We start from the raw sequence: 20550 nt of genomic DNA, 5'->3' as shown, positions 1-20550 counted from the left end.
CGAAAACCCGATCATCTCGAACGGGCAGCCTATTTTCTTGCTACCCGTTTTCCTCTGTGTAGCTACACTCTTATGCTCCCCACCAAAAGTACATTGAAACCAAATCTTGTAATTCTCTCCTCTTTTATTCGACCTCTTAGTCACAATGAGGTAACCATTGTCTTTTGCCGTGTCTTGTACCCAACGCACCAACTCTTTACATGACGAAAAGGTCTGCGTTGTATCAAACGAAAATGTAACCGGGTAACAACCTTCCTCGTCAACAGACACATCCTCCGGCTCACCATCGTCACCGAGGTTCGAATAGACTTGATGTTCAAAGCTCTGTTCACAACCGTAACTCTGGTTTGGATAACACTCCTGCTGTACAAAGCTTTGCTCGCCACCGTAACCGAAATTCGAATAACCTTGTAAGCCTTGTTGACAACCGTAACTGTCGTTTGGATAACACTCCTGCTGTACAAAGCTATAGTCGCCACCGTAACCGAAATTCGAATAGCCTTGTTGTGCGTAAGGGTCCTCCACAGGGGTATTCAAATCCAGCTGCACCGTGTTATCACGATAACGAATGCCAGATACAACCTCTGTCTCCCTCAAGTTGGACGACACCGGTTTCTCAAACGAGTCAGAAATAGCGGTCCCCTCGTAAGAATCAGGAACAACTGACTCGTCAGAATATTGACCGAAAAGATAGTTACTGAACCACGACATCGTTTTTTCAAAAAATGTAACTAATAGAGCAAAGAAGATCGACAAAAAACAATTCGAATTATGAATGTCGAGTCTGGCCAGGGATTTAAAGGCAGCATTTGGGGTCGAAGCGCCGCGCTATGGCCAAAGCGCGGCGCTTAGGGTTCACGGGGCGACTGAAACCTCGTATCACCTTTATGTCTGTCAGTCAGTCAGTCATTCGAAACCTCGTATCAACTTTTGTCGCCCTAAGCCCGCTTTGGTCATAGCGCGACGCTTAGGGGTGTGAAAATTATTTTGGCCGTGTGTAATTAGCATGATCCTTAATCAATAAAAAAATGCTTAAAAAAACAAAAATCCCGTATTTTAAGATTAGACAAGATTTCTCGAACGATTTTAATCATTAAAAATCTTGGCGTGATGATAAAGAAAGGGGTTATATAAGTAAACGTTACGCATCTAGAAACGGCCCGTCTGACAATTTGAAAAACGACGTCGTATCACATATCTTCTACAACAACCCCTAAATCTGAAACCACACAGCCGAATTACGACCTCGCCGTCGTTTCTTTTCCTCCAAGCTAACTTTTATTCAACAATTTCTCACATAAATTCATTCGATCGATCCACTGATCGTGTTCATCAGAGCACATCAGATTCTGCTTGTAAGTTTTTTTTTTTCTTCTGGATCTGTAAAGTATCGGTACTGTGCTGTGTTGTTATGTGGTATATGAATCGTTAATTTATAATTTTTATGATGTTTTTGTCGTAGTAGTAAGTCTGAATCGATCGAAATATTAACATGTTTTTGTTTTATAGTATAATTATTTTAATTACACCGTTTGATTTGTTATATACGTATCTGTGGTTGAATTGTTTTGGGAGATTTTTTTGTTAGTCTGATTAACAATAGCTTTGGATAATTGTGTAAGGTTTTTCTAGGGTTAGGAGATGAAAATTTGGGATTTTATTGGATTATTTACCTATTTTTTTGTTGTGATAGGTTTTTAATTGTTTTTGTTGGTTATTCAGCGTATGTGTGGATTGTACAAGTTCGAAAACATGATCGCCAAAGTGGATGAATAAGTTTGGTTGTTTGTATTGGGTGAATGCCCTGGAGACACTGATAATTGACATGCATGCTTTTAGGTTTTCGTAGAATAGTATTTTTTGAAAGAACGCGTGTATATGTGATTTGTACATTGGAAGTTGAACAAGTGTTTGGTTTAATTCTATGTGATTAGAAAGACAACACATACTAATTAACGGAATTTGAGTCACATAAACTGCGTATAGACTTTCCGATCTCACCTAAACGAGCAGTGAACGGGTTAAACATATTTGTCTGGTCAATTAATGTGAGAGTTAGTTCAAATAGTATATGTTTCTTATGTTCTGTTTTACTGGGAATTGAGTAAATTGTGTGTGGTTGAGAAATGTGATATATGATTTTTTCGTGGATATGTATGGTGCTCTATTCGCTATACGTTTATACAAGCTCTGACGGATCTTTTGTGTTTTAGTGTAGTACTTGTTAGAGCTGTAATTACTTAATGATAAGGTTAGGAATTTGTCGACCTGTAGCTATGGAAGGGAAATGGCCACATTTTGCTGAAGTGAAGTCGGTTTTTAAATATGGTATGTTCTCTTAACTCCAGTGAATGATGAGAATGGTTGTGTTATTATGTGCTCAAGTTAATGTTTTCTTTGACCACCTTGTGGTTATGTTAGAGTATTTTTAATCTCCTATTTCTTTAGTTAGCGTTGGATTTTTTTTGTTAATCATTACAAATAATTCAAAGCATTTGTTCTTGCAAAAGAGTATTTATTGCATTTTGTAAATCTTTTATTAAGCGGCAATCTTTTATTTCCAGGATTTTTCGAGGATACACACACGTGATGTATATTAAATAAAAGAAGACAGTTAGACAATCTTAAATAAAACCCTAAGTTAGATTCTTGGAACTTCTGCTTACAGAAGAGTATAAAACGTGTTGCTAGGAAAGTTAACTTGAGAAAATATAATGAATAAAAGAAGACAACTAGATAATCTTAGCCGAGCGATTAACCGATAGGAGAGAGTAATTTTAGATTAATAGAAAGATTTATAACAAATATCTAGTTTCAATTAAGATTATAATAGTATCCATAATTGATAACCCCCTTCTATTTTACAATTAGATTTTTCTTGTTTGGTCAATACACCCTTGTATGGCGTATTTACAAATAAGCGAATACGCGTTAGTTTTTGCATTAATATTTTCAGTAAGTAAATATTATGTTTTATAATTAAGATTTGGAATCAAATGGATGGCTACTGATTGCTATTTTTCTTCATGCAGGACCTTTAATATCTTTTACATCTCGTTTTGAGTATTTATATTAATCTAGGTAGGTTAACTAGAGTAAATACAGTTTAAATCTGTAGATATGGCATCAAAATGGGTTAAAGTATCGGACAGTGGTAGTAGAACTAGAGTCATTTTTAATCCTAAACGGAAACGCGCTTCTCAAATAGTCAAAGCTAGTACCCGAGCTTTGGCTGTGAGGCCTAGCCCAGTATTGAACCGTATTGGAAAGAGAAAGAGAGATGAAAGCTGCAACTCTAAATGCATCTCTTCTTCTAGTAAAACTTTACTCAAGTACTACTCGAATCTTATGAAAACTGGAGTACCCCAACGTATGCTTTTTTATCAAGATGGTCAATGGGATGATCATTCCCAAGATGTTATTGACTTGGTCAAAGAAGATTTCTTGGCAAAGAAGTCAACTATTGAAGTTAAAATTAATGGGCGTCATATAGTTTTAGATATCTTACATATGATTGAAATAGATATGGAAACCGGTGTACAGAAACCTATAGCGTGGATTGACGAAACAGGTAACTGTTTTTTCCCTGAAATATATCGTAGTAGTTACGAAAGTCATGAATGCAATAAGTCCGATGCAGAAAATGATATACAACTTGTTGAATCGGAGTCTTGCATGACTCCTGAAGTGAAGTTGCATGTCGAGATTGAACTAAATGGGTTAAATAACAATAATGTTGAGGAATGCATGGACGAGTCGTATATCGAAGAGTCAAATATTAAGAGGGTCAAACTTGACCACAACGTCAATGATACTTGCAAAAACCTATTGGATCCAGAAACCGTTAGAAATATGTTTATTAAGGGTATTAATCCAGCTTTAAAAGCTGATATAATTGATGTCAAGAAATGTTCTGGTGATATTATGGAATCGATGCTAGAGCTTTTCGAGAAGCAAGTTGAAATTACACAAAAGCTTCGTGGTAAAGCGAATGTGAAGTATGCTTGGTTTGCATCGTCCACGAATGCACCTTCTAGCACTGTGGTTTACGGGCTTGGACATGATGGGCCAAAACTTGGAAAGTATGGGTATGGGGTCCACCTTACAGCTGTTGATTCTGCCCAAAACAGGTACAAATAAGCTTTTATGTTTCTTGTTCTGAGCTATGATCTGAAGATGAACATATGGTGAACTTGATTACTTTTTTTGTTACTAATGATTTTTGAGCAGTTGTGCAGAAACTTTATTGTGCCTTTTTTAGCTGTTCTATGTAGGCCTGTAAATGAACCGAACGAACACGAACAAAGGCATGTTCGTGTTTGTTCATTTAATTTAACTTCAACTAAACACGAACATATTTTTTTTGTTCATGTTCGTATATTAAGAAAATGGGCATGTTTGTGTTCGTTTATGTTTGTTCTTTTAAAATTTAATCGAACAATTCACGAACATCAATGGACATAAACAAACAAATTAAACGCATATAATTTAACAATACGAATGAACATAATTAAACAAAATAAATGAACACAAATGACCATATTTTACTAAGCATAAACGAACATAAAGTAATTTTATATAACTTAGTGATTGATTACCATAAATTTCCATTGGAAAAACCCATTTTTATTACTAGAAAAGCCCAATTATCAATTAGTTATATTTATATAAGCAGATAGAAAGTTCATGTTTCATATCTATAAATATAACTACTTATGTATTTAAAATGAAACAAACATAAATGAACAAGTATAAACAAATGTAAATAAACGGACATAAATGAACAAAAGAAGCAAATGTAAATAAAAAAACATAAACGGACGTTCACGAACATAAATGAACGAACAAATCGTGTGTTCATGTTCGTTCGTTTATATTAAATAAACATACTTCCCACCGAACAAGTTCATGAACGTATATATTTTTGTTGGATTTCAATATTTTTTTGCTGTGGTTACAGTGCTACTATATGTGATGTTGACGAAAAAGGAGTAAGATGCATGGTGTTATGCCGTGTGATATTGGGAAATATGGAACTTGTTTTACCTGGATCTAAACAGTTTTATCCAAGCGATGATTGCTTCGATACCGGAGTCGATAATTTGGATAATCCAAATCATTATGTCGTTTGGAACATGAATATAAATACACATATTTATCCTGAATATGTAGTCAGTTTCAAGATTTCTCCTAGTGCTGAAGGTATTAGTAGTTTACGTCTTCTCGTTAACCAACTCCAATTGCAGACACTTAAAACCTTCTTTAACTGTTTAACATCATAACTACTGTCATAGATGGAAATAGGGTTAATTTGTCATCAAGGGTGACAACCGAAGATGCTCAAGGACCATCGCAGATAGATTCTTCTTCTTCTAGTAAACTGGTGTGTTTTTCTCTCGAATAATAAAATAATGAGTTAAATGCCATTTTAGTCCCTGTGGTTTGGGTAATTTTGCCAGTTTAGTCCAAAGGTTTCATTTTTAACCTGTGGGTCCAAAAAGGTTTCACAGTTGCCATTTTAGTCCACTGGGTTAACGTCATCCATTTTTTCTGTTAACGAGAAGGCCAATTCGGTCATTTTATATGGCTGAATTGCCCTTTTAGTTAACAGAATTACATACAAAATGACCGAATTGGCCTTCTCGTTAACAGAAAAAATGGATGAAGTTAACCAAGTGGACTAAACTGGCAACTGTGAAACCTTTTTGGACCCACAGGTTAAAAATGAAACCTTTGGACTAAACTGGCAAAATGACTCAAACCATAGGGACTAAAATGGCATTTAACTCTAAAATAATAGAACTGATGTTTTCAGCGTACCATGTAGGTGATATTTGAATCTGTAGCTTCTTGTTATTGTTACTGTTACTGTTACTGTTATTATTATTATTATTATTGTTGTTGTTGTTGTTGTTGTTATTATTACTATTATTATTATTATTATTATTATTATTATTATTATTATTATCTGTTATCTTTCATCTTAGGGGAACATATCTGTGGAAAAGGTCCCGAGTGTTGGATCAAGCGCCTGTAGGGCTCCTAAATCACCATGGATGCCTTTCTCAAAGCTGTTTGAAGCTATATCGGATAAAGTATCTCCAGACGATATGAAGCTAGTGCATATCTTGTACGAGTCTCTTAAGGTATGATTACACATCATTTGTTTGTGTAGTGTTCAAAATGTTTTGCTTACGTTTCTTTGATGATTTTGTAGGGAAAGAAGACGAGTCGGGAAGAGTTTATTAGGAAGTTGAGGTTAATAGTTGGGGATCAGATATTAAGGTCTACAATATCCAGCCTTCAGTCCGCCATGGCTTAAGCTATATGGTAATCTCATGTTTTGTTGTTTTTTTATATACTAGTTTATGGGCCTGCAATATTAATGCTGGAAGAAAGTTAAGTGATGTATTTTCTTTATATTTCATTATGTATAAATAATTAAATAGAAAGCTATGTGATTGTTCTAAATAAATATTTTTTTTTTCCTGAATTTGAAATTTATTGCTACATTTTTTTTTGCAGCAGCATTTCTATTTGACGATACAGGACTTAAAGAATTTGAGGTGGAAATTCCATATTCTTGATACAGTTTTTTACTTTTGGTGTTTGCATTTGTCGAATTAGATTTTGGTATTTTGCTTTTGCTTGTGTTTAGTTTAGGATAAACCTGTAATAGAAATTTGATGGTAATCGCATATCTCTTGATTTACCACCACTGCACATGTTGGTATTCGACTTTAATAGAAATTTGATGTTAATCACATATCTCTAGATTAAAAGCGCGTAGCAAAAGAAATAAAACCCAAACCTTGTTTGAATCTCTCTTTTTAATGGTCGTAGTTTCGGATAGTAAGTCAGAGTATGAAAATCAATGAGCTAGCCATGAATGCAGGGGGTTGCCGGCTAATAAACAACCATCCTCCAACCCTTACACCATCATCAGCTAATTTTTAGTCACCTGCATGACCCATGACAGCCCAACTGACAAATCAAGGAGACCTTATGATATAAGAAAGAATAGCCTCGTGAACAACAAATTGAAGTATCATGAACAACCGTGTAGCTTGGCACACCGGATTCACATAAATCTACAAACAATAGGGATCGATTAAAAAGTAAAGAGTTCCATAACCCACATTAGATTTAACATCTATTAGAGCGTTCACAATGGTTCCCCTTTGTTTGTGAGTAAGTTACTTATAAGGAATGGTTGTAACTTGTAAGTGGAGAAGAGAAAATGTTGGTGTTCATTTGTAAATACACGGGAAACATTGTCCATTCTCATAAATTTTTAATATTTTTGAAAGTGGTTATGAGTGGAGGAGAGAAAAGATAATGAAAAAAGTATAAAAATATTATTAATTGAAAAGAATAAAGAAAAAATAGTGATTTTTAATGTAATTATCATAAGTAATTCAATATGAATGGTCTTAAAGAAATAAAAAGTTGAAAAAAAAACATGGAAAGATTAAAAGTAAAAGTTCATACAGATTTTAGTGATCAAAAGGACCATGCCACCATGGCAAAATCAAATTCTAACCTCAAAGGAGATTCATGAGGCTCAGGGAATGTAAAAGGACCAAGCCATCATGGCTGCAATAGGGTTGCAGGTAAGCACATGCCATCCTCTATAGCTGTCACGCTTTGGCGATATATTGACTTGACTTTTAATCTAATCAATTAACATGTGTATCAGGGACCAATTTAGGGTTTAGTATTGAAAACCTTAACTTACAAAATACGAGAATCAATATTTGGGTATGCCCCAAAACAACTGATTTAGGGCTTAGTATCGTAAACCCTAAAGTCCCTTAGTTATCGCCAATCAAAGCCACCGATTTAGGGTTTAGCATCGTAAACCTCAAAGGTGCTCCAAGATCATCAACATCGGGCCATTTTTCATAACCAAAGCCATCGATTAAGGCTTTCTTAGGGGTGTCTGGCCAACAAACATGAAACAGTTTTGTGATTCATGCTGCAACTACTCGATTTCACTCACATGAATGAATTATGCGTGATAGGGAAACATACCTTCCTCATGAGCGATTTTGAGTGGAAATCAAGTATAGACCAAGGATAAATCTATGATTATTATGCTCTCATCACCCTGGAAGTTAAAGGTGTCACTTGTTATATTTGAATTATTAAAACTTAATTTACCTTCCAATTTCTACCAAAATGGGTTTTTCTTATATATATATATATATATAGGTAAAGGATCCTGTAAAAAGTCCATCTTTTGTAAGAAGTGTAAGAAATAATCTTGGAATGACAAGTGTCCCTCCTCTTAATTAATTCAAAAGGGTAGATTAGTAATTGTACATTTTTGTCATTTAATTGATTTACAAATATAACTGAAAAAAAAACTGGCGATGAGAAATTTTAGGGATTGATCGTTTCATCTCCATCTCCGATTCAGATCATCTTCTCCGACCATCTTGAATCATAGTCAATTTATCCAGTTATTTTAAAACACCACGCCATGAATCTGATTATACAATGTCTCCATATAAAACACCATGACTTGAATCATAGATGTTTAAAACACCACACCATGAACAATGTCTACAGATAAAACACCATGACTTGAATCATAGTCATGGTGTTTTAAAATCTGGGAATGTTTTTGTATTGATAAAACACCACGCCATGAATAATGTCTCCTGATAAAACACCATGACTTGAATCATAGATGTTTTAAAACACTACGACATGAACAATGTCTCCAGATAAAACACCATGACTTGAATCATAGTCATGGTGTTTTAAAATCTGGGAATGTTTTCTAATGATAAAACACTACGCCATGAACAATGTCTCCAGATAAAACACCATGAGTTGAATCATAAGCGTTTAAAACACCACGACATGAACAATGTCTCCAGATAAAACACCATGACCTGAATCATAGTCAATTTATCCAGTTGTTTTAAAACACCACGCCATGAATCTGATTATAGATCTATTTATGATAAAGTATGAAGAAATTCATTGATTTTTTGGAGATTGATGACGGTTACCATATAATTCGCTGATCTTTAGGAAGTTGATGGAAGTTTTGAAACGGTTACCATATTGGAAACGTTGGAAAAGTCACTATTGCCCTTCAATTTTTACATAAGGTCCTTCTAATTAAAACACAATTTACATTTTATACCCTATTGATCTCAACCATTAGATCAAATATCCAATGGTTTAAAACACTTCTTACCCTTCTTACATTTTAGACACTTTTTACCATATCCCTACCCTATATATATATATATATATTTATAATTATTCGTTATTTTGTTATTAATAGTTTGATAGGTTTTGTTATCGTTTTGAATTAGTTATTATATTCTGCTAATGTTTTACATTTCAGTCTAACTTTGGCGAGTTAATACCCCGCAACACGCGTGCACCGTTTAACGTTTTTATGTCTATTTTTTTGGTTCAGTTTAACAACTCTCATGCAACACACGAGTCATAAAATAATACTAAAAACCAAAGTCCGTGGAAAATTCTCTCACCGACTTTGTCTCATCAACTTTTTATAATGACATTTATAACTCTTCAAGTTGGTTTATGTTTCAACATCAATAATGTACGTGTCGGTATAAAATAAGTTGGTTTATGTTTCAACCAAATGTTATTTCGGAAACGAGTCGGGTCAAATGTAATACGTTTTCATGCTTATTTTTAGATACATTTACAGTTGTTCTACGTTTTGACGTAAATTTTGTTCGAAAACAAGTCAAGTCAATATAATACGTTTTCATTAGACGATTTAAATTCAAGTTACTGTACGTTTCGATGTTGACACAATGTCCAAAGGATAAAATTACTAGTTATAACTTACACATAAAATGATAGAAGATTTTATCTTTAAAAATGTAACTGTTTTATATACATTTGTATTTTTGATGTAAAATTTTTATTTTTAAAATATTAATATGCGCAATTTATTAAATAATACCGGGTTAAATGAGCCCGTCAACTCACTATTATGCGTGTCGTGTTCGGATTCATATGTCTGTCACGATTTTCGGGTTCAGATCGTATTCGGGTTCGTGTATGTTTTTTAGGTTCGGGTCGGATTGAACCCACTAACCCACATACACAACCCGTTTAGCACCCCTTTAAATATTGCAACACTTGATTAACCGACTCAACCATTTTGGTGGCTCAAAGCTTGTTACAAATTCGGGGTCTTTCTCTGGATTAAAAAAAAAGCCACACAAACCTGTTGTAGACTTGCAGCCGAATATAATGTTACACTTTCTTTGAATTAATCAACTAGCAAATTAATTTCAGTTAATGTCTTTTAGCTTACTATATCACAAGTAGAAAAGTAAATCACAATTCACAAACCTCAATTAGGCAAAGGGCTTATATCACAACCTCAAGTAGAAAAGTACAACAACCCAATATTACACTTAACTTTTTTTTTTTTTGAAAATTAAGGCCCAATAGATTTTGGGGCCTAAAGCCCTAGCCTCATTTGGATTAGGCTTGGGCCGGCCCTGCTTGATTTGTTTTATTTGTTTACTTGTTTGAATTTAGAATTTATTGTATGAGTATACATATACAATAATAGGTCAGTTTGAATTTAAAATTAACTAGTGTTATTCATCGTCGCGCGTTGCGCGATTTACGATATGTTTTTTGCCGTGTTCCGTATATGATGTATTCGACTCTCTAATACGTGTGAATTGGACTTTATACGATGTACATACACACACAAACTGTATTGAATTGGACAGAGTAACGTTTAGTACAAGATAAATATCAAATCAGTTCCATTTCAGATTCTTGCCTCCATTATTTGTCCACACTGCCCATGTTGCTGGTATAGCAGTATTGCTATAGTGTTTTGCGACGGTGGAGGGCCATTCCAGTTATTGGGGTGACCGCTCATGTTGTTGGGTTATGGTGGGTCATTCAGAACATTAAAAGTGGTTGTGTCATCCGCAATAATTGTAATGCAATATATGTTAGCAGATTATGAGGTCAGTAGTGGAGTACGTCATAAATATTAATGCGCAGTCAGCAATATCTACCTGTATGTTGGTTCATTAAAACATGTTATACAAACATGCATGTATCCATCAAGATATCTGGTGTTAAAAAAAAAGAAATCTTTCAACATACCTTACGAATGATGGCTCTACTTGTAGAATGCCCAAAGCAAAAAAGATGGAATGTTAGGTCAGGTTCAAAACCTGTTAGGCACCACCATTTTGACACATAAAACACAATCCTATACCATACCGCCGAGTCGGGGTTGAGCCCAAACTGGTTTGGGCGAAACCGGTTCATGTGTGATAACAGTCTGGGTCAGGAATCTGTTCTTCGATACAAAACCGTTATTTACACCTCTACCTCTACTTAAATCAGCCTGCTCCATCTCGATACTCAGCCCACTACCAAGCTGGCCCAATTTTATTATTGAACATCAAATAATAGAATAGTTAAAAAGGCATCTTTCAAATTTCAAGAAAGAAATATTTGACATCTCTGTCAACATGATCAAAGTGGGCTGGATGAACCGGTACTGCAAGGGCATAATGGTAATGTTAATTTGAAGAAAGAATGTACATTTTGGTTTGTTTTATTTTTGGCCTATAAATGTCATCCAAACCATATCATGAACAGCTATGTTCCATGGATTTAGATTGTTGTAATAAACTAATAATCTAGTTTTTTAATTGAATAGAACCGTATAAAAACGTGTTAGTGAGTCAACCCAATCTGAACCGTTTTCACCAATAACAAAGATGACCCTTTTTGGCACTAATCTATTTCTACCGGTTAGCTAATCAACTTACCTTGGAGTTTAAAATTGAAGAACGGAGGAAGCGGGTGACCGTAGTGGGATCTCTTAGTTCATCAAAGAACGGATGCACACAAGCTTCTACCTGCAGTTCAAAGTTAAAAAAAAAATCATTACTTCACCACTGTCCCTCTTAATTCTAAATTTACTATTTTTAATTTTTAATGTTTTAATTTTTTGGTTTAGAGATGCTAACTTAGAACTTACAGCAGTGCATCATAAAAGAAGCTTACCTTGTGCCATGGATGAGGCTTTATTCATTGGAACCTGAATTCAGTATAATTTGGGTTCATACTTTTTATCTCTTTTCGCGTAGGTGTTCCTAAAACATGTACAACAATCATACAACATAAACTCGGTCTAGAGTAGTTTAAAGCACAGTAGGTAAAGGCACTAATGGCGTGTGGCGAGGGGCCTAGGTGAGGTGAAGCTTAGCCAAACAGCCTTGAGAGCACCTAGGCGCTCAATGAACCGGTCTGATAACCTAGTTGAACTGGAGAAAAACCGGTCAGAAATAGCCTAAATTGGTCCGAGCGAGCTAAAAATGGCCTGTAATCTATCAAAACCACCCTAAACCAGCTAAAAAATGGCCTGGAATACACGTGCCACTTGCTTGTCTGGCCCTCACTTTTTAAGTACCTTGCGCTTAGGCGAAAAGCTCACCCTTTGCACCTTGAGCCTTGACTACCTAGGATTAAAGGGTGCTGGTGCTTTCCTCATGCTCAGACTCTAGTAGGCAATGATACCACCATGGCGACATAGAATGTTGCAAATAAGGGACTGCCATGCTTTATCCCCGCCACGCAAAGGCGAGTGCATCATCAATTTAACAATCAGATACTAACTCATCACAGCCTCATATGAAACAGGCATACCAGAAACACTAAACAACAAAAACAATCAGTAAGATATAGTATAGTATTACTACAGGTCACCAGAGTAGACGCAACCAACAACGCCTCGGAGTAAGGTCCAACCCAACGGCCACCACCACACCATCACCACTTAGGGTTCGTGATTTTGGCAAAGAGCTAACCTTGCGACAAAACTGGTGGTAGCTCAAACCGAAGGCCACCACCACACCATTGCCACCCAATGTTTAAGGGCATCAGGTTTGGGCAGAGAACCCTTAAAACCACCTCTAACCCGACGACGAAGCCGGTGACAAATGATGGAGGTTCATCGACGCCCAAAAAGCATCGAGAAACCAGAGAAGCAAAGGAAAACATGCACGAAAGAATGTACGCGGCGGAGGTGAGAAATGAGCACCACCTGGTAAAAAGGGAGATAAAATCGATCTAAGTGGACAACCAAGATTAATACACTATGAGGCTCAGAGTTGAAAGGATCAAACTATCATGGCTGCAAATTAGGTTGCAAGTGAGAACCTACCATCCTGTAATTTTGCCACGCCAAAGTTTGAGCTTCAAAAAATTTCCAATTAAATCTATCCACTCATCATAGCCTCGTGTTCAAGACAACTCTATGCGCATTAACCAACTAATATGCACAATACGGACTCTAAACAGACTGCAATACAACAACTGAAAAATGCGACCAACCTTCTTTAGATAGGGCTGCATTACAGCCGTAAAACAACTACAATGCAGCCAAACATAGTTAAATAGGGCAGCATTACAGCAGCTAAAACTACAAAAGGGTTGAGTAATAACCCTTTTATAACTTGTAATGCATTCAGTTTTACAGAATTGAACTTTTCATGCTTGCAGTTTCGCATATAATAATATGACGGCTCAAAATGCAAGGTCATTGCGACTGCAACCAACACGATTGCCTCGCCAAAACAATGAACCGAGAAAATACAATTTGCATCATCACAGTTTCCGAATTTCGGAGTTTAAGGTAACTGGAGCAGCACAATATAACAACTCTTAGATAAGTCTCTAGCAGCAAGACTCATGGATTGAAGAGTGTCTCAGAGGAACCAAAGGACACCATCATGGGAGACTAAATGTACCGTCAAGTTTGGTGCCATCAAGTGGTTAATTTCTAATTATCAAACCCATTCCATACTCTGTGTATGCGCCAATTAGGACTTTCAAAATCCCATCAAAAGTGAGCCTCTTATTTGTTGATGATGGTTATAAGTAATCATCCAACAGTAGTACTATACAAAAAAGGCCAAATAAAATGAAATCTTCATTATACCTTTTTACTAACCAAGATAACTTAGCACTCTTCATATAGATTTCAAAAACAAAGTAACGAACCTTCGCCTGAGGCGGGAGGGCAGGCGGCCAAACGACTCACATGTAGATGAAGAAAGAGAAAACCCGCACGACAACGGCGATGGAGCACAGGTTAGGGTTTCAAACCCCGATGGAGTTCTGGAAAAAATATCGTCCGGTCGCCGACACCCTCTGCCACCATCACCGACAGAGAACCATCGACGCCGAAGAGCGATGTGCGGTGGATCCCCTAAGTCGACGCCGGAGAGCTACTCCGTTTCTGCCTCCATCTCTTCTCTGATCTCTGGCTAGCAAACCCCTTTTTTCACGCGGTGGTTTTTTGATGCGTGGCAAGTAGGGTTGAAGAAGTCATACACGTGGCTTCTAAAAACGTGGAAGGTGACATCACTTTTGCTCCACTGTTCATTCAGTTTCTCAATTATCATATTTGAATTGAATGAATTGAATTGAATTGAATTGAATGAATGAATGAATTTGAATTTGAATTGAATTGAATTTGAATTGAATTTGAATTGAATTGAATTTGAATTGAATTGAATTGAATTGAATTGAATGAATTGAATTGAATGAATTGAATGAATTGAATTTGAATTGAATGAATTGAATTTGAATTGAATTGAATTTGAATGAATGGATTGAATTGAATTGAATTGAATTGAATTGAATTTGAATTGAATTTGAATGAATTGAATTGAATTGAATTGCTTAAGTGGCTCATTAAACCTTTAAATGTAATATATAAACCTTGTAGGTTTTCGTTTTAATTTCAACTAGATTATAGACCCCGTGTATTACATGGGTTTGAGGATAAAATTTTATAACTTAATAATGATACATAATTTTTTTTAGCAATGCTCATATACATGACCGATATAGGTGTCAGATTTACTTTTTTAATCAAATATCGCAAATATACGGTAACCATACCATATTTACTACGGTAACTATTTCGTTTCCTTAATTACGTGATTTTATTGGCTTTTCTAAACAATTTTGCACATTTCTAATTTTTTAACTCACGAAACATTCTTATAATTATATCCAATCATTATTAATAAGTCATCCATAATATAATAATTATGTTCTCATCTTACTATCCAGTCTATTATGGAGTTGCTAAGCCAATGTAGATACATGTTTGCTTTATGCTACTACTACTATTTTTTTTACACAACTTGGCTTTGTTATGATTTGATTTGATTTGATTCTGGTTATATTTTCGTTATATATAACGTTTACATATTGTTATAACTTTTTTTATAAGTATATTTTATTTTTTCTCAGATATAAAAACCATAACATCAAAGTGGTTAATTATTAAATTGCAATTGACCATTTATTAAGATTTAGACGAAGTCACGACCAGAAATAAAGTTTCATGATTTACTATCTCCATTGCCCCTCAAGTTGCATGGTTGAGAATAATTTATTTATGTAAATTTGTGCATACATTATTATTAAATTCTATAAATTTAATCCTCAAACCCGTGTAATACACAAGTTTATAACCATGTGTAATTAAAAGTAAAATTTTTAATAAAACTTATATCAAACATATACTAAAATAAATATGTTGTAACACTATATTCAGAATTTTATTGAAGTTGTTATAAAGTTATAAAAGGAAAAATAAATAAATAAATGTGATCTTGGAATCTTTAAATATAAAAAAATTAAAAATATATAAATTAATAATAAAATAAATCATACAAATAAGTATCCTAATCTAAATTTACTTACATACATTATCTTAATTTCTCCATATTCGTTTATATCCTTTATATTAGTTATAGATAATAATTATTAATTAAATTTGAATTTATACGTTTATCTCTAACTATGTTAATTAATATTATAATAATTTGTGTATAAAAAATTAATATGTAATATTATTATTAAAAGTGGAGAGGCACCAGAGAGTGACATGTGTACAAAAAGATTTTTGTTTATTGGTATAGGAAGATTACTAGCTCTCGTATGTTTAGAACAAATCGTGTTCTTGATTGTTGATTTCACTTGTGAAAACTCAACATGATTATTTTATCTACTAGAATTCCGGACGGTTTTAAACATGGTATTGCGATCATATCATTGTTATATATTTGAATAAACATTATCTTTTAAAGTCCTAGACATCAATTACTTATCAACTTATTTGTAGAAAACTGAACACAATTAGGCGAGTTTTTAGGTATGCAATCGGGTATGATATATTATATTATATTCATTTATATGGAGGATTGCAGCATCAATCGAGTAGAGGTGTCAGCGGGGAAGATGCACTTTAGAAGGTGCAATGACTGCATATTCAGGATAGATGTGGATATACGTATTCATGTTCTAAGTATATCTCACATTTGGATTACTAGTTACTACCAATCTTTTTACACATATTGACATCAATTATAGTAGCTTTTAAAAAGATTCGTGGTAACGCAAATGTGAAATACGTTTAGAACATGAATATGAGTATCCGTATGTATTTTGAATATGCAGTGATCAGTTTCAAGATAACTCCGGGTGCTGAACAGCCCCAGTGGCGAAGGAAAAGAAGATTAGAAGTGACTACTAATGCCTTTAGCCCCATGACACCGACCTCTTTTATAAGACTATCACCATTAGTGACTTTCTCTCAACCTAATTAGCCCAAATAAATTAAAGAAAAAAAAAATCTATTTTTCTCCACAACCTGGTTGGCCAAGCAATCCAAGGTTGCAAGAGGTTGCTCATATTCTTTTGCCACTTGTCAAAATTTGATTGGTTCCATCTTCTAATTTTCTTTTTTTATTTTATTTTCTAACTATCAATTCCCCCAATAATTTAATTATTCAAATAATTTTTAATATTTAAACTTAATAACAAAACTAAATACACCGTATTTCCTAAAATAAATTTGTGAACATTAAGATATAAATTTTATTAAAAACGGAGTTCGTTTGAAAAAAAACATATATATATTTTCCAGTATATTATATATATTGATTGTTTAACTTTTTAATATTTTCAAGTTCGTTTAAAAAATTATATTTTCCAGTATATCACACTTTTTTTATTTATTTATTTTTTTTAACAAAAGATGGTGGTTGTTAGAGTCGGACCCAAAGGTGGGGTGAGGGGCATGCACCCTTGTTGAAAAAATATTTAGGGTTATACGTACGTGAAAATCTTATCGCCCTTCATGAAATTTTAACACCGCCTCCATAAAAGAATGAATAGTTAAAACGAAGAGTATTTAACTAAAGTTAAAAAATGAAACTGATGTTAATCGTAATTTTTCCCGATGGAGAACTTGCAACAGAGCTTGGAGATTTGGAGAAGATTACTAGGGTAGTATAGGACATGGCAGGCTAGGATTTCCAATGTAAGTTAACTAGGTTATAACCCGGAAATTTTCCGGGTAGGAAAATTTAATTTACAACAAATAAAAGTATAAAACTAACACTTTTAACATCCAAAGTATCATCTTTCTCTTTTCTCCACCATAAATTTTTAATTCGGTTTCTTAAACTTTTTCTTGTTGTAAAGAGCCATAAAAACATAAAAAAGCAAGAATGTATATTAATGATGTATATTTTTTTAGTATAATGGTTTATTTTTTAAAAATTTATATACACATATAGACAATACCTCATTCACTCTACACTCTAAAAATTGATTAAAACTTTCTTAACTTATTACTGTAGCTTATGGAACCTTTGCAACCGAACTTTTTTCCTTGTTGACATATTACATAAATAATAGGTGTTATACAAAAACTATAGTTATATTATTAAAATTATTTTTAATAAAAAATAACATATGTAGTAATGTAAGATTAACATTTACAATTTACAAATGTATAAATTTTAAATCTATTAAAATTAAAAACTTCTACATTTGAGAACAAAATTATGTTTATGCATATATATATTTTTTTAAACAGAAAGCTATTATTACAAAATATGGGCTATATCCAATCATATCATAAAAAAGAACCGAACAAATAATGGGTTTTATAAACTGAACTACCATACACATATTCATAATATTAAAAGATAATATCCATGACTTCAAAAATAACAATCGGTTAAAAAGAAGTTGAACGCCAAAATGTCAATCTACACACCAACCTACTTATAAATGACCAACATATTTTCGTGCTCCATATACTTCAACACACAAACATCACTGAAGTGAACCCATCTAGTTAACAGATACCTATGGTAAAACAAAACAACATGAATATAAACAATATGCATAAACAAAAGTTGAATCTAGGTTGGAATTTATAAATATTGACATTGAAATCATCATACAAATAATATTAACTTCGACGAGAAAGAATGAGAATACCTTTAGTATTTAGTAGACATTCAAAACCATTCGTTCATCAAGTCCAGCCATCTTAGCAATTTTAGCCGGAACACAAAAAAAAAAAATCGTGCAAGTATAAATGTTAATAGGTATAAAAGTGTAAAACAAACATTATTGATTAAAAATATCTATTTGAAAAAGATTATAGATCTTACAAAACGTTCTTGTAACAGTGGAAGTGAAGGAGGTTACATTATCTTCATCCATTTGATTAACATCATTTGCAGACATCTATTACACTCCTTCATTTTCAAACTAAAATGTAGAAAAAACATATAACTGTCATAATGATGTTAATTAAATGAGAAAATAAAAAACTTAAACCAACATAAAAATTGAAATAATTTAAAGGTTTCCTTGTTAATGAAAACAAAATAGTGTGTAATATCTTCAAACTGTTTGTGATGTTCATTCTTTGGCACGCTGAGTTGAATGCCATTTTGGAAGAACAATGCTAACTTTAAAAGTGTTGACCACTGCTTTTGACATTTTCACCTTTCAAGAACGTGTACCAAAAAATAGTGTGGCTCAGACTTTAGTAACTTTGCTAAGAAGATAGATATCGACAAAATCATTCAGCTACTACTAACAAAATGCCATTAAAAATGTATAATTAGAACCACAAAAAAACATATATGAACAAAAAAATGCCATGTACAAAAGAACATGCATACCATATCACAACATGATGGCTTAAGCAAGACGTTGAAGAAAGATTTACCATAAATTGCATCTTGAAAATAGGACATTAGAAATGTCGAACGATAAATATGTGATGTAAAATGAAAGTACCATACGTGATTTAATTTTTATCCATTTTATACGCCAAACCCACATAAAGTCATAGACATTTTCAAACATGGCCATCGATAATCATAACATATGGTTTCTATAAGATCTCATACAAATCCATTAATACTTCATATTAGTATTCATATTCCAGCCCTACATGCTTGCACCAAACTTACATAAATATTGATATTCTAACCCTGCACGGATGTAATCCCCAGCCCTGTACAACCATTTTTCGCTGCAATTTACGACTATATTTCTCAGCTTTCTGTGGCTGTATAACATCCCGGAACAGCCTTAGACACAAACTTTTATTATTTCAATTTAAAGTTCAAAAATGTTACTATAAATCTATAAATCATTTTTTTTTCAAATAGTTGGATCACTGTGATGAAGATACAGGTTTTATAAACATAAGTAACGAATTAAATATTTGCCAAAAAAATGTCACTTATTTTGGCTTAATCACATGGTGTCATAAAATTTACAAAAAAACCAAGAAAAAATGATTAGAAAAAAGATACGGGTTGAATAAAAAAATCTACCAGAAAAAAAGACACAGGTCAAGTGAAAATTAGCTAATTTGGTAACAATGATGGGAAGAAAAATAGAATTGGTGGTGATTTAAATTCTAATCATGAGAAACTGGAGTGCCAAACTACCAATAAACTAATGGGAATCAATTTCCAGTTTAACAATATGTTAATGGAAGTCTAAAGGCTTACTTAATCATGATTTTTTTTTCCATAAATCTGAGCATGTCTGCGTGCCACACCTCCCCTAAACCAAACCAGACAATGATATTTACATATATTAGTTAGTAGATAACTCACAAAGTGAAAATTTTTGTAGGATAAGAAAGCAATAAAATTGCATTAGAATAGTTTCGATAAGCTGCATCTAACATACACCTACATAAGATAAATTTAAAGTAAAGAACTTACCAGATTGTCCTAAAATATTTACGCAAAAACAGTTAAATTAAAAAGTAGTACATGTTTGTTGTTGCTGGTGATCTATAATTGACCTCTTTTGGTGACAGTGCATTTTATACAGCATAGAAGGATCCAATCTGATACATAAAACAAACTCAGAATCTATAAATCATCAAAGCTTTACAAAATAATTCGAAGTTAAGGTCATGACGTATGCCAATACTATTTCCGTAAACAGGAGATGTTATTTCCGATCAAATCATTCTCTTATTAAGGAGGCGACTTATATCACTTGACATATCTAACATGGCATTTAAATCTGGTTCAATCCAAGGTTTTGTTGATTAGTGGGAAAAAAGTTTCTGACTTTGTAGGATACCCTCTGAATGGTTCAACCAAAAAATCAATCTTTTAAATTATATAAATAATTTTTGACCAAAAA

The 20550-nt window shown here is 33.5% G+C and overlaps 1 protein-coding gene and 1 long non-coding RNA gene across 9 annotated transcripts; one reads left to right on the top strand and one right to left on the bottom strand.

Moving 5' to 3' along the window:
* Positions 1–1145: 1145 nt before the first annotated feature.
* LOC110925966 (inactive poly [ADP-ribose] polymerase RCD1) lies at positions 1146–6782 on the top strand. Of its 7 annotated transcripts, none has more exons than XM_035986686.1 (9): positions 1147–1355; positions 2214–2328; positions 3033–3571; positions 3941–4130; positions 4961–5202; positions 5295–5383; positions 5988–6146; positions 6218–6330; positions 6529–6782. In XM_035986686.1, exons 3-8 carry the CDS (start codon positions 3121–3123, stop codon positions 6320–6322), a joined length of 1236 nt encoding a protein of 411 aa, XP_035842579.1. In that variant the 5' UTR covers positions 1147–1355; positions 2214–2328; positions 3033–3120; the 3' UTR covers positions 6323–6330; positions 6529–6782. The 7 variants fall into 7 exon arrangements, with proteins under 7 accessions (XP_035842577.1, XP_035842579.1, XP_022025442.1 ...); XM_035986685.1 differs by having other exon boundaries at positions 1148–1355; positions 6526–6782; XM_022169750.2 differs by having other exon boundaries at positions 3033–4130; positions 6526–6782.
* Positions 6783–10687: 3905 nt separating this feature from the next.
* On the bottom strand, positions 10688–14463 carry LOC110921586. 2 transcript variants are annotated; one of them, XR_002582469.2, is made up of 4 exons: positions 12052–14463; positions 11814–11903; positions 11137–11539; positions 10688–11045 (listed from the first exon to the last, which is right to left on the bottom strand). It is a non-coding gene; the product is annotated as an uncharacterized LOC110921586 (long non-coding RNA). The 2 variants fall into 2 exon arrangements; XR_002582468.2 differs by having other exon boundaries at positions 11137–11416; positions 12052–14456.
* Positions 14464–20550: the final 6087 nt, after the last annotated feature.

Source organism: Helianthus annuus, chromosome 17, assembly GCF_002127325.2.
Source record: "Helianthus annuus cultivar XRQ/B chromosome 17, HanXRQr2.0-SUNRISE, whole genome shotgun sequence".
NCBI classification, from domain to species: domain Eukaryota; kingdom Viridiplantae; phylum Streptophyta; class Magnoliopsida; order Asterales; family Asteraceae; genus Helianthus; species Helianthus annuus.
The sequence above is the reverse complement of the archived record's forward strand: the minus strand, read 5'-3'. Positions and strand labels throughout refer to the sequence as shown.

Excerpts from the sequence above, each read along its gene's own strand:
- LOC110925966 (XM_022169750.2), top strand. The coding sequence starts at position 3,121 with ATGGCATCAAAATGGGTTAAAGTATCGGACAGTGGTAGTAGAACTAGA. Across the intron at positions 5,203-5,294 it reads GATTTCTCCTAGTGCTGAAG|ATGGAAATAGGGTTAATTTG; the intron begins GTATTAGTAGTT and ends CTACTGTCATAG. Across the intron at positions 6,147-6,217 it reads TCTTGTACGAGTCTCTTAAG|GGAAAGAAGACGAGTCGGGA; the intron begins GTATGATTACAC and ends ATGATTTTGTAG.